At 40.7% G+C, this 14,840-nt stretch overlaps 1 protein-coding gene across 1 annotated transcript in view; it reads right to left on the minus strand.

The window, feature by feature from the left end:
- The window catches only part of adamtsl3 (ADAMTS-like 3), a 464,545-nt gene that overhangs the window by 67,182 nt on the left and 382,523 nt on the right, over positions 1 to 14,840 (minus strand). Inside the window, exon 18 of the mRNA XM_060941127.1 lies at positions 4,622 to 4,826. Coding sequence (XP_060797110.1) covers positions 4,622 to 4,826 — 205 coding nt within the window. The remainder of the gene's footprint in view (positions 1 to 4,621; positions 4,827 to 14,840) is intronic.

Genomic DNA, 14,840 nt, shown 5'->3' on the forward strand with positions numbered 1-14,840 from the left:
CTCGGGCACTGTAGATTGCAGTGAAATGGGGCTGGTGTTTGAAAGCTACAGAAGAGAGCTTTGTAACTGCTATAACATGGTTGTGTAACCATATAACCTATAATGCATGTCAGTCATTGTGATCTTGCAGATGATTTCCTGTAACAGTGTATTCCCTCCATGATAGAATGCAATCATGTGACTAGCATGTTCTCTGTATAATTGAACTCTGTGATTGGTGTACAAGTAGTGAAACTGCATTAGATGCATAATTAATAGAATTCTGATTTTCAGTGTGGGCGGCACGGTGGTGTAGTGGTGTCACCTCAAAGCAAGAAGGTTCTGGGTTCCAGCCCAGTGGCTGACGAGGGCCTTTCTGTGTGGAGTTTGCATGTTCTCCCCGTGTCCGCATGGATTTCCTCCGGGTGCTCCGGTTTCCCCCACAGTCCAAAGACATGCAGGTTAGGCTAACTGGTGGCTCTAAATTGACCGTAGGTGTGAATGAGTGTGAATGGTTGTGTGTCTCTATGTGTCAGCCCTGTGATGATCTGGTGACTTGTCCAGGGTGTACCCCGCCTCTCACCCACAGTCAGCTGGGATAGGCTCCAGCTTGCCTGTAACCCTGTAGAGAATAAGCAGCTACAGATGATGGATGGATATTCACTGATGGAAACTTTTTGTGCAACACTTGTTGTGCAAATGCATTGGCAAGTTGCTCATATTAGCTGTGGATATATAACACATTTTTATGTACTTGTAATGTTGTGTCTATTGGCTGTCAGCCTTCATCAGCAAGGAAAATATGCCCCAACTTCACTACCACAAGTTGCAGGCATGAGATAACTTGTTGCCTTTAGCCATGGACTTACTGCTGGAGCTACATTGGGTGTATTGTCCATCTGAGTCAAATTAGCATGCACAATTTAATTTGCCTATGAACAGACTTTAATGTCTACATAGTGTTGGGCTATGTAAATGCAGCACTGACTGTATCAAAAGTTATAGAATCTAATTGCTTATCACTTTGTAGTGATAGGCTCCTGCTTGCCCACGACCCTGCACAGCATAAGCGGTTATGGATAATGGATGGATTTTACATGATTCTATTCAACACACATTAATATTTTTGCATTGTAATACATTGCTACACACATACTGATCACACAGAGTACAGAGCCAGCACAAGTGTAGCACAATTAGCTTCTCTGAAAGCAGACATACATTTATGACTTCTTTATGTGCATATACACTTCGCGATACATTTGTATATGCAAGAATTCATACACTACTGCTGCAGATACCACTGTGCCAGAAAAGTCCGTCCTTCCATCTATCCATTATCTGTAGCCGCTTATCCTGTGCAGGGTTGCAGGCAAGCTGGAGCCTATCCCAGCTGACTATGGGTGAGAGGCGGGGTACACCCTGGACAAGTTGCCAGACTATCGCAGGGCTGACACATAGAGACAAACAACCATTCACACTTACGGTCAATTTAGAGCCACCAGTTAACCTAACCTGCATGTCTTTGGACTGTGTGGGAAAACCAGAGCACTCGGAGGAAACCCATGCGGACACGGGGAGAACATGCAAACTCCGCACAGAAAGGCCCCCGTTGGCCACTGGGCTCAAACCCAGAACCTTCTTGCTGTGAGGCGACAGTGCTAACCAGTACACCACCATGCCACCTGTTAGAAAAGTATTTTGCATTAAACAGCATACATTCAGAATAAAATTTTTTGCATGTAGTTTTTAATCTATAATACATTGAACTATAATCTATCTATTAGATGGAACAACAAAGAAGGGGTTGCGTGAACATCCTGTAACATTTTTCTTCATATAATGGAAAATCAAGATTGTTGCAACAACCAAGATGCTTTCAAATAAATGTTGACAGCACTCATCACAATCCATCCACATGTACTGATATAATGATACTTATATGTGCGGAGGTTTTTCAAATGTTTATCCTTCCACAGTTTAATATAAGAAGCATGGGCTAAGACAATGTTGCATCATATTAGTGTTTTCATGCTCCCAAACTGATAATTTTAGTCAATTAGTACATAATTCGGAGTATCTGAGGTGACATGGAAGTTATTTTGTTATAAGGCATGGCTATGAATGAATATACTGAGGACAAAGTTCAAAAGAGACACCAAAGTTGACCCATCATGCTGTGACTTGTGTAACTTAAGCTCACGAATTAATATTTTGGGGGAATGTCATACTTAATATGTGGCCTCTAGTTAATTATTTGTTGGGAATGGGCGAAAAGGTCTATTCGCTTTGAGAATTCATTTCAGGTGACACGGATTTATATTGTATCCATGTCACAATGCCAATTACTTAAGCATGTTTTTATGTGTCAGTCCAAGATTGATGTAAAGTGTAATATTATCAGTAAGCTCCATGGTTCCTCTGGTCACACTGGTCTGATTAAATTGATTTCGCCGTCTGCTTCATGTTGAATTATGATATTTGCCATGAGTTAAGTACTCACAAAGAAAAGCTTAAGAAACTTAGCTTGTGATCTCAATATATTAATTTGTGGCCACACAAATGTTAAAAAAATAATAAAAGACGATTGCGTACATTAATACTTAGTGGAACAGCTATTCAAGAGTGAATCCATGTTTACAATCACAGTTTTGTGTAATGGTAACTGCAATCCATATTTATCACATGATCACAAAACAAATGAACAAGTAAACACAACAATTCAAAATAATTAATGATAAAAACAGTACTGTTTAGCTCTGAGAAATCCTCACATAAAACTGAAGTCCAGTCTTCTTTTTTCCAAATTGTTGTGATTTCATTCAGACTGTACAACTGTACATGTAATACTAACTCCAGTCACACACCTATCATCCCTTTTAGTACAATAACAATAACAGTATGGTTTGAAATAAAGTGAGAAATTGGAGGAATTTGAGTCTTATTCAAGAGATATAAAGTAATTGGACAAAGTTCAGACAAACAATTGCACTAGACCAGGTGTAAGAACAGTGTCTTGCAAAAGTATTCATCCCCCTTGGTGTTTGTCCTGTTTTGTCGCATTACAACCTGGAATTAAAATGGATTTTGGGGGGGGGGGGGGTTAGCACCATTTGATTTACACGACATGCCTACCACTTTAAAGGTGAAAATGGTTGTTTTCTTGTGACACAAACAATAATTAAGATGAAAAAATAAAACCTGAAATCTGGAGTGTGCATAGGTATTCACCCCCCAAAGTCAATACTTTGTAGAGCCACCTTTTGCTACAATTACAGCTGCAAGTCTCTTGGGGTATGTTTCTATTAGCTTAGGACATCTAGCCACTGGGATTTCTGCCCATTCCTCAAGGCAAAACTGCTCCAACTCCTTCAAGTTAGATGGGTTGCGTTGGTGTACATCAAACTCCAAGTTATGATTCTCAATTGGATTGAGGTCTGGGCTTTGATTAGACCATTCCAAGACATTTAAATGTTTCCCTTTAAACAACTCCAGTGTAGCTTTAGCAGTAGGTTTAGGGTCGTTGTCCTGCTGGAACGTGAACCTTCGTCCCAGTCTCAAACCTCTGGCTGACTTAAACAGGTTTTCCTCCAGAATTGCCCTGTATTTAGTGTCATCCATCTTTCCTTCAGTCCTGATCAGCTTTCCTGTCCCTGCAGATGAAAAATATCCCCACAGCATGATGCTGCCACCACCATGCTTCACTGTAGGAATGGTGTTCTCAGGGTGTTGGGTTTGTGCCACACATGGCGTTTCCCATGATGACCAAAAAGATCAATGTTTGTCTCATTTGACCAGAGAATCTTCTTCCATATGTTTGGGGAGTCTGCCACATGCTGTTGGGCAAACTCCAAATGTGTTTTCTTAAGCAATGATGTTTTTCTGGTCCGTGTACAGCTTAAAGTGGTTCTATGGACAGATACTCCCATCTCCGCTGTGGATCTTTGCAGCTCCTTCAGTGTTATCTTTGGTGTCTTTGTTGCATCTCTGATTAATGCCTCTTTGGCTCAGTCTGTGAGTTTTGGTGAGCGGCCTTCTCTTGTCAGGTTTGTAGTGGTGACATATTCTTTCCATTTTGTTATAATGGATTTAATGGTGCTCCCTGGGATATTCAAAGTTTGGGATATTTTTTATAACCCAACCCTGATCCATACTTCTTCACAACTTTGTCTCTGACCTGTTTGGAGGCTCCTTGGTTTTCATGTTACTTGCTTAGTAGTGTTGCAGAGTCAGGGTCCTTCCAGAACAGGTTGATTTATACAGACATCATGTGACAGATCATGTGACACTTTGATTGCACACAGGTGGATCTTAATCAACTAATTATGTGACTTATGAAGTGAACTGGTTGGAGCAGCTCTTATTTAGGGATTTCATACGAAAGGGGGTGAATACTTATGCACAATCCAGATTTCTGCTTTTCATCTTAATTATTGTTTGCCTTACAATAAAACAACAACAATTCGCACCTTTAAAGTGGTAGACATGTGTAAACCAAATGGTGCTAACGCCCCAAAAATCAATTTTAATTCCAGCTTGTAATGCAACAAAACAGGACAAACACCAAGGGGGATGAATACTTTTGCAAGACACTGTATTTTACCAAGATAACATGGAAATATGTGTGTGTGTGTGATGTCACCTCCTGCCACTCGGTGGTTTCCCAGGTGGGGACACACTGCACTTGATTGCAGGCCTGAACCTCTGTAGGGCGGGGTCCTCGGCACTCAGAGTTTGATGCTGGCTCACTTTGATTGATTCCTACAGACCTCACACACCACACGCTGCGAGTCTGCAACCCGACGCCGCACGACACTGAGCATGCATTCCACATGCTTACCTCCCATCTGAGACAGAGAATAAATACACACTTACAGGTCAGTGTCAATGCTGATCTCTCTCTTACACACACACACACACACACACACACACACACACAAACAAGAACAGCTTGGTTTGACAGACTGTTTATGACACCAAGCCGTATCACAGATGATGTATTCAACTGTTTAGTTGTTCATAGATAACATTTGCTCATCATTCTCTCTTTCTCTCTCACACACACGCACACACACACAAAACCCTGCTGCAAATAATCCAAAGTGAATTAAAATGTCAGTCCCAGGAGACAAAGTGAAGGACATGTGGCCAGTGTTCCTGTCAGTCTCAGTGAAAGAGGGATGGCTTTTTTAAGTTGCAGTGAAGGAGGTGTGTCCTCTTTACCTGTCAGCTACAGGGAAGGAGGCATGTCCTCTGTACCCCTGGTCCCAATCAAGGAGGCATGGCCTCTATATCAATCAGTCCTTGTGAAGGAGGCGTAGCCTCTGTCTTGTCAGTCCTAATGAAGGTGTGACCTTTGCACCTGTCAGTGCCATTGAAATAGGTGTGGCCTCTGTACCTGTCAGTCCCAATGAAGGATCTTTCCCAATCCGCAACATTTTGTCTTTTAAAACTGAACTGTTTGTATAACACTGAATCACATCATTTCAAATTGAATGATTGGCTGCTTTCAGGGATGGCACGGTGGTGTAGTGGTTAGCACTGCCGCCTCACAGCAAGAAGGTCCTGGGTTCGAGCCCCGTGGCCGGCGAGGGCCTTTCTGTGTGGAGTTTGCATGTTCTCCCCGTGTCCGTGTGGGTTTCCTCCGGGTGCTCCGGTTTCCCCCACAGTCCAAAGACATGCAGGTTAGGTTAACTGGTGACTCTAAATTGACCGTAGGTGTGAATGTGAGTGTGAATGGTTGTCTGTGTCTGTGTGTCAGCCCTGTGATGACCTGGTGACTTGTCCAGGGTGTACCCCGCCTTTCGCCCGTAGTCAGCTGGGATAGGCTCCAGCTTGCCTGCGACCCTGTAGGACAGGATAAAGCGGCTACAGATAATGGATGGATGGATGGATGGATGGGCTGCTTTCAGTGTATATTTCACACGTCAGTCTATGCATTGTATCATCTCAAAAGCAGAGATCCGCACGTCTACAATAAAATACATAAGACTGTGTTCACAAAACACACTCAAAAACAGTAGAAAAGTCAAAAATACAGTGGTGTTTTACACTGAAATATTTCACAAAGTGTGATTTCAGCTTAATAAATCCAACCTGATATTGACTTTATAGTCGGCCTTCTTATCTCCACTGCTTTTCTGCACAAAGTCTGCACAAAACTAAGCGCTATTGACAAAAAGAGGCCAGAATCCAAGTAAAATTGCAATTTAGCCTGATGTCACTGTAATACATATCATCACACAAACACAAAACAAGTGATGACCGCCCTGAACCTCACTGCCCCAACAATGGCAAGCAAGTATCATTAATTCCAACGGAAATTGTGAGTGCACTGTAGCAAAGATAATGAGAGCTATAAAACATGAGGTAATGATGAGACTATCTGAAGCTCATAAAAATATGATGCTTTTTCTGGACCTCTAAAATGTTAAAGTCGTAATAGAAAATATTAAAACCGAAAAAGATACAGTCGATGACAGAATTGTTTTTCAATCAATCGCTGGTTAAAAAACAAAATATAACACATGGTTCCAAAATGCCAGCTGGCTGACGCTGCTAGGAAAAGGTCAGTTTTATTTTGATGTTCTATTAAGATTTAATATGGATTTTGGTCCTCAACATGGCACAAGTCTACATTTAACTTCAACTTCAGTGCATTATATTACCTGATTATATAAAACACACACACACACACACACACACACACACACACACACACACACACACACACACACACACACAGAGTACTGTGCAGAATTCTGAGGCACCCTATTTTTTTCATACAGACTTTGTTATAGATTTCTATTTTATGACTTCTACATTACCGAGTCAGCACAAAAACATTTTAGAGTCCAAACGTTCGTTTTCCAGCACAAAATTAAATGCTGCAGAAAAAAAGCTTATATCTGAGCAGCATATTATACAAGAGAGCACTTTTCAGATTAAAAAGGAAAACCTAATGAAGGCTGCTGGGTTTTGCTCCAAAATGAAGACGCGAGTGTGACAGTGAAAATGTCCAGACGAACTGTGGCTGGTTCTGTAAGATGCTCAGTAAAACCTACAGCTCATTTCCTTATAAAACTGCACTTACTGTACCTGAGACTACTGTTTTTTTTTTTTAAAGCAAAGAGTCGTCTCACACCAAATACTGACTTTGTTTCATTTATTATGGCTTACTGATGATGGTTTATAGTGTTTTTTAATGTTAAAACATTTAATTTAATTATTTTTAAGCCATTTTTGGTCTACAGCATTTCTTTACATGTGCCTAAGACTTTTGCACAGTACTGTATACGTATATTATATGTATACACTTGAGGTGGATGGGCTACAACAGCAGAAGACAACATCTGGTTGCATTCCTGTCAGCCAAGAACAGGAATCTGGGGCTATTATGGGCAGGTGATTTTCTTTTCCCCTTCTTACCTTCAACTGTCCAGTTTGGGTGAGTCTGTGCCCATGATAGCCTCAGATTCCTGTTCTTGGCCAACGGGAGTGGAACCCAATGTGGTCTTCCCATCCACCTCAAGGTTCAATATTTTGTGCATGCTGAGATGCTTTTCTGCTCACCACGGCTGTAAAGAGTGATTATATGAGTTACTATATCCTTTCTGGCAGCTTGAACCAATCTGGACATTTCCTTCTGACCGCACTTATCAAGTTGTTTCCACCCACAGAAATTGAACTATTGCTCATTCAATTCTTTTTTTTGCAACATTCTGTCTGGAGACTGTCTTGAGACCATTGTGTGTGAAATTCCCATGAGATCAGCAGTTTATGAAATACTCAAAGCAGCCCGTCTGTTGCCAACATCCATGCCATGGTGAAATTCACAACGATCACACGTTTCTTCATTCTGATATAAACATTAACTTAAAGTCTTGACCTGTCTGCATGATTGTTTTGCACTGCACTGCTGCCACATGATCGGCTCATTAGTTAACTGCATCCATCCATCCATCCATCCATCCATCCATCCATCCATCTATCTATCTATCTATCTATCTATCTATCTATCTATCTATCTATCCATCCATCCATCCATCCATCCATCCATCCATCCATCCATCCATCCATCCATCCATCCAAAAAGGAATATCATGAAAAAGTTCATTTTTTCATAATATAATTCAAAAAAGGTAAACTTTCATATAGTCTATATTCATGACTTGTAAAGTGAAATATTTCAAGCCTTTTTTTTTAATTTTTGATGATTTTGGCTTGTAGCTCATGAAAATCAGAAATTCGGTATCTCAAAATCTCATCTCATCTCATTATCTCTAGCCGCTTTATCCTTCTACAGGGTCGCAGGCAAGCTGGAGCCTATCCCAGCTGACTACGGGCGAAAGGCGGGGTACACCCTGGACAAGTCGCCAGGTCATCACAGGGCTGACACAGAGACACAGACAACCATTCACACTCACATTCACACCTACGGTCAATTTAGAGTCACCAGTTAACCTAACCTGCATGTCTTTGGACTGTGGGGGAAACCGGAGCACCCGGAGGAAACCCATGCGGACATGGGGAGAACATGCAAACTCCACACAGAAAGGCCCTCGCCGGCCATGGGGCTCGAACCCGGACCTTCTTGCTGTGAGGCGACAGCGCTAACCACTACACCACCGTGCCGCTGCCCGTATCTCAAAATATTAGAATATTTCATTTTGTGTATCTCTCAGTCTTGTTCAGTACACGCCTTGCGTATCATTTCTCTTGTGGCCTCCTCTCTTCAGCTCACCCAACCGATTTTCATTGAGGTTTGGGTTAGGGGACATGGATGGTTATGCCAAATGTCTTGTGTGGATTTGCACATATTTGAATCAGTGCCCTTCTGACCAATTTGCCATAATGCCATGTATCCTGCCTTTGTTGGAAAAACAGCCCCACAGCCTCACAGATCCTACACGCTGCTAAAACGTGATCCGGATCTCTTCTGTATAATGATCCTTCTTTTCATGCCAAACCCTTCTCGAATGTCACTGGAAAGCTACATTTTTGTCTCATCACCACAAGACCAGGTTCCAGCCATACTTCCAGTAGTGAATGCCAGGTGATTACGTTTGTGGTTAGATGAAAGAAAAGAAAGAAAAGATTTATTCCAATTAGTTTGTTGACATAAAGGTGGCATTTAATTGTAGATTTAGGGATAATTTTCTGCAAATCTCCATCTGTGAGCCGCGGGGGGAAAAATCCTGAGAATTTTTGAAAAAAAAAAATACTGAGAATTTCTTGCCTTCTCACCCTGAATGGGGACAAAATACACCCTTGTGTGACTATTTTTATAATCATTGCCTGATTTGTAAATGTCAACACATTTGGTTTTCATTTATTCACTAATCTTCCCCATGATGAATGACTAAAGGAATTTGGCCTCTGTGTCGCCTCATATTTATACCCCAGTGAAACACAAAGTCATGGATGATGGCTTTGGATTTCTGAATATTAAAAAAGGAACATTTGAATGGAAACATGAGTCGGTTATATTTTGTTCATAAGAATGTCTAGGGCTGCCATTAGATGAGAGTTTGTTCACTTTTTTTTTCTTTTAATAAATGTCACTTCAATTAAAGGTTCGATTTCTCTTACATTTCAGTGTGACATTAAGCTAATTAACATTTTTGCCCATCTTTCCCAAGGGTGCCAATAACTGTGTATCTGACTGTAAACCTATGACAATATGTAGTTGGATTATTTTTTAAAACAATTTTATCAGGTAAACCCATCATTTATACATTTAAAATTACTTACTGTCGCCCACCTGATGCTATGTACAAAACTATGTGGAACTGAGCCAACACAGGACCACCACTGAGCAGATACTATTTGGTTGGTAGATTATTGTGATTTTTACACACCTTAATATGATTGGGTTCAGAACAGTTTACCAACTAAAAACATCCGCCCACCTTCCTCTGGCTGCCATACCTTCCACAGTATCAGTACTTTCTGTTTTCAGTCATATCATCCTTATATTTTATTTTTTCAGCTAAAGTACCCAAGAAGGAGGCGAAACATCTAATTGGAGTTAGTAGACTTAAACAAGACCATCAATGACAGCGTTGCTCACTCCGGCCCCGTCTTGTCCAGAAGGAACGATCTAAAGTGGGCCACCTTGCACAATAAATGTTGTAAGCTATATACACTATATATGAGCTATATACAAGCTATATATAGAAAGTCTATACACCCTAGGAATACCGACCTATTTGCCAGAAGAATCCAAAACGGTGAGGAACTGACCGAGAAGAAGCGATTTTTGTTGAACTGCTCATTAAGGTTTAACTAGTCCATAACTTCATTAATAATTGTAATTAAGCAAATCTGGGTAGAAGTCATATGCACCCTAGGTACCTTCATGCCAGAAAGAATCAAAATCGGTGAAGAATTGAGGGAGAAGAAGCGATTTGTATGGAAACTGCTCGTTAGGGATTAATTACTCCATATCTTCATTATTAATTGCAATTATGCAAATTTGGTTAAAGGCTATATGCACCACAGGCAGACCTACCTTCCTGCCAAAAAGAATAAAAATTGGTGAAGAATTGAGAGAGAAGAAGCGATTTTCGTGAAATGTGGATGACGGATGACAGATGATGGATGACGGATGGATGACGGACAACACATGATGGCATAAGCTCATCGCCTGCCAGCTGGATGAGCTAACAAGGGCCTGTAGTGTAACACTGGGTTTGTGCCAAGACCAAATGCTACAGATATTTCCTGAAAGCAACCTGCTAGAGCCATTTCACGGATCAGGACAAGGCCGGGGGACACTGAATATCTGAGAAGATAAATGAATGTCATTTCCATCCTGGCCCTCTCACACTCAACTCAACATGAATATTCATCACTTTCATTCGTCTTATGTAACTATGTCATATGTAACTACGTCAATCATTGGATTGTTTCTTTGCTTCATAGTCCACAGTACAGGCTGTTCATTGCCTGCTCTGGATTTTGAGTTAAACAACAATTATCCAAAGTGGGCATGAGATCATTTTTGCATTTTGACAATTACATCTGAACATATGCAAAGAAGATATTAAGACGGAAAGAAGAAGAAAACAAAACAAAACAAAACCATGGAAGCTTATTCAAACCACATGTTTCCTGGGTATGTTATTAATTACATCCACTAATTCTATACATTTTGAAATACAGACCTGGTTTAGTCAAACCTACTGTACCAGCATGTTTGGCTTCAGCTGTGTTTGTTTGCTGAAGTTCCCCATCTTTCCTTGTTCAGAAGAATTATAATGCCTGTCATGCACCCAAAATCAACCGAGTTCACTGAAAGTTCATTCGTTTCCTATGGAATAAATGCCTCTATACATATTCCCATGAGACTCTGCTACTGTCCTTATACGAGATGTTACTCGCCAAACTACAGTCTTTCCTGTTTGAATGCAGTTTCCAGTTTCCACACGGTTGTAGTAAATATAAATAGAAACGAGTCACATCATAGTTTCAAAACTATAATTTAGAAACAGGAAAATTCCAATTAACAGACATGTAGATGGTATCCATGAATAAGATGCTGTTTCAGCTGTGATCACTTGTAGTTTACATTGACGTAAATAACCGTAAACCAGATTGCTTTTTCAAGAAACTCCCTCTCCAAATTTTGTCAGGTTTTCATTATTCAGATCTGTGGTTGGTTTTGCCATGCGATGAGTGCAGCACAGAGCAATTTAGCAGCATGTGTATTTCTGCTTCTTATTCGGAGCCATAAAGATGTCCTGCCAGTGTTTCAGTAATGTAACTGAAGCTCTGTAATTGGCTCGAATGCAGTATGGAATGACCTGGATTATAATTCTCCATCGGCCATCTGATCCAGACACTCTGTCTCTTATTGCGTTTCCATCTAAACCTTTTGCAAAATTTAAGCGAATTTCAGAAAATATGGCAAAAGACAATGCGAATGGACATTTGTTTCCATGAACTACTGTTATGTGAAAGTTTTGAAAAAGCAAATATGACATCATGAAAAGTACCAGCCAAAGGCTGGAACATATTCACTATATTCATTATGTCATAATTTATTCCAGAATCTGTTTTCATCAGCTTTTATTGCATCATCCCTTTGTCCGTATGCTTTTAGACCTCAGACATGGTTCAGAAGGTCTGATTTTCAAATCTTGTTTTTCATGTGCACACGTTTTATAATAACAATAGGTCAGTGGAACCCACACTTCAGGTCAAAAGAGCTATGTTATCTCCTGGACTGAGGCAGCATGCTTCAGCAGATGTTTAGCAGATGTGTGCTTGTTTAGTTTTATTTATTCAGCTAATACTTTGGTAAGGAAGAATGTTTACCATTACTAATCCAATAGACGCAAAAAGCAACATGGTCTTTTACAATAAGTAAGCTATGTTGTGGCGATCTACACTACTGGCCACTGGAAATGTAATTACTTGGGGATGGGGAAAAGCTTCAGGGTTTATTGGACATTTTGTACTTATAAAAACCTTAGTGACAAGTAGATGATGTAATCAAAACTGTGCCAGAAAGTGTCTGGTTATCTAAGATGGTTTTCATTCTTGGAAGTGAATGAATTCTCTAATAATATTAAGTCTAGGTGAATGGACTTGTCATGATCTTCGAGATAGTGTGAGATAGTTCTGAGAAGCTTAATCAGTTTAATGAAAAACTGGTAAAATTCCAGCCATTACATGGCGTTTTTCCACTTCTGTATTCCAAAACAGGAACGGGCCTAAACAGGAGTTACATGAACTTGGGATTTTAGTTCTAGTTCATTTTCCACCATGTCAATCAATACATGGTTGATAAAAACAACCATGGTGAAATAGTAATATTGATCCAACATTGGCAAACGTGCTTGGCTTAACAATGTTCCTTTGTCTGATTGGTTGATGGGTTAAACAACTTTTCTTGCCTGAGATTAAATTTATCACAAATGGAGACCAAAGTTAAGATTTTTTTTCTTTCTTCCTTTTAAAAAAAATCTTTTATAATACAAAATGATGTCTTGTATAAGTACTCCACATTTTATATTGCTACAACCTGCCATGGACATGGATTTAAATGGGATTACATGTCATAAATCTACACAAAATATCCCATTCTGTTGATGTGGAAGGGGAAACCACTTATAATTTTCAAAATTATTTACAATTAAAAAAATTGTCTAATTGCATATGTATGCACTCATATTGCAGTGAATCTACTAAATTAGTCCTGCTGTTTGATTACATATGTTCTCTAACCAACTCTGGGGTCTTCCAGAAACAGGTGCATTCATATTAAGATTACATAACACACAGACAAACCCCATTCAACTAATTATGCAACTTCTGATAACAACTGTTTGCACTAGAACTAATTAAAGGGTTTCACAGTTTAAAAAAAAAAAAATCAATACTTACCCAATCACAACTATTTATGTTTCCATTTCTAAATAATTTTACAAATTATTTTGATTTTCGGGCGGCACGGTGGTGTAATGGTTAGCGCTGTCGCCTCACAGCAAGAAGGTCTGGGTTCGAGCCCCGTGGCCGACGAGGGCCTTTCTGTGCGGAGTTTGCATGTTCTCCCCGTGTCCGTGTGGGTTTCCTCTGGGTGCTCCATTTTCCCCCACAGTCCAAAGACATGCAGGTTAGGTTAACTGGTGACTCTAAATTGACCATAGGTGTGAATGTGAGTGTGAATGGTTGTCTGTGTCTATGTGTCGGCCCTATGATGACCTGGCGACTTGTCCAGGGTGTACCCCGCCTTTCGCCCGTAGTCAGCTGGGATAGGCTCCAGCTTGCCTGCGACCCTGTAGAAGGATAAAGCGGCTAGAGATAATGAATGAATGAATGAATGAATTTTGATTTTCCCCATTTCAACATTATGGCCTATTTTGTGTAGATCCTTGGCATTACCGATTAAATACATTTCAGACACAGTATAAGGGGGTGAATACTTATGCAGGGCACTGTATAATACCACTTGGACTACTGGAACTCTCTCCTTGCCAGCCTGCCAGCATCTGCCACCAGACCCCTGCAGCTCATCCAGAACGCTGCAACCTGCCTAGTCTACAACCTCCCTTGTTCCTCCCATGTTACCCCTCTGCTTGCTGCCCTTCATTGGCTGCCTGTTGCAGCTCACATCAAATTTAAGACGTTGGTGCTAGCTTACTAGGAACTCAAGCGGTTAGGTCCAGCATATCTCCAGAGTCTGATCTGACCCTACATGTCAACCAGATGCTCCGCTGCTATGGGTCGCCTGGCTCCTTTTCTTCGCTCCTGCCCAGCCTGCTCAAGACTGCTGTCTGTCTTGGCTCCCCACTGGTGGAATAACCTTCCCACTGAGGTCAGAACTGCCAACTCCCTGACCACCTTCAAGCACAGACTGAAGACTCACCTCTTCAGGCTGCACCTCTCCTCTGCTTCCCTGTCCACTGTGTAATCACGTATCGGTCTTGACCAACCCAGGCTGTGTACTGTTTAGCCTCGTCATGATGACTCAGTGTCAGCCGCTGGGGGTTTATTTTTTTCTGTTTAGTTGCAATTTGTTAGCTCATTTGTATGGTTGAATTGTTTTCCTTGGCTGTTTGTTGATTGTTACTTCAACAGACTATTACACTAAGTGTTATTCTGTCATTTGTTCAGTTGGCACTAGAACTTTCATGTCCAGAAGTTCAGCACTTCTTGTTCCTGACGTTTGCACTTGTTGTATATTGCTCTGGATAAGAGTGTCTGCCTGTAATGTAATGTAATATACAACATCCTCAACTTCTCTTTCAAACTAATTGTCTTCTTTGTTTAGAATGTGGATGTTGATACACAACCCCAATTTCAAAAAAGTGGGGAAGCTGTGTAAAATGTAAATAAAACAGAATGTGATGAGT

The sequence above is a fragment of the Neoarius graeffei genome, chromosome 15 (genome assembly GCF_027579695.1).
Source record: "Neoarius graeffei isolate fNeoGra1 chromosome 15, fNeoGra1.pri, whole genome shotgun sequence".
NCBI classification, from domain to species: Eukaryota; Metazoa; Chordata; class Actinopteri; order Siluriformes; family Ariidae; genus Neoarius; species Neoarius graeffei.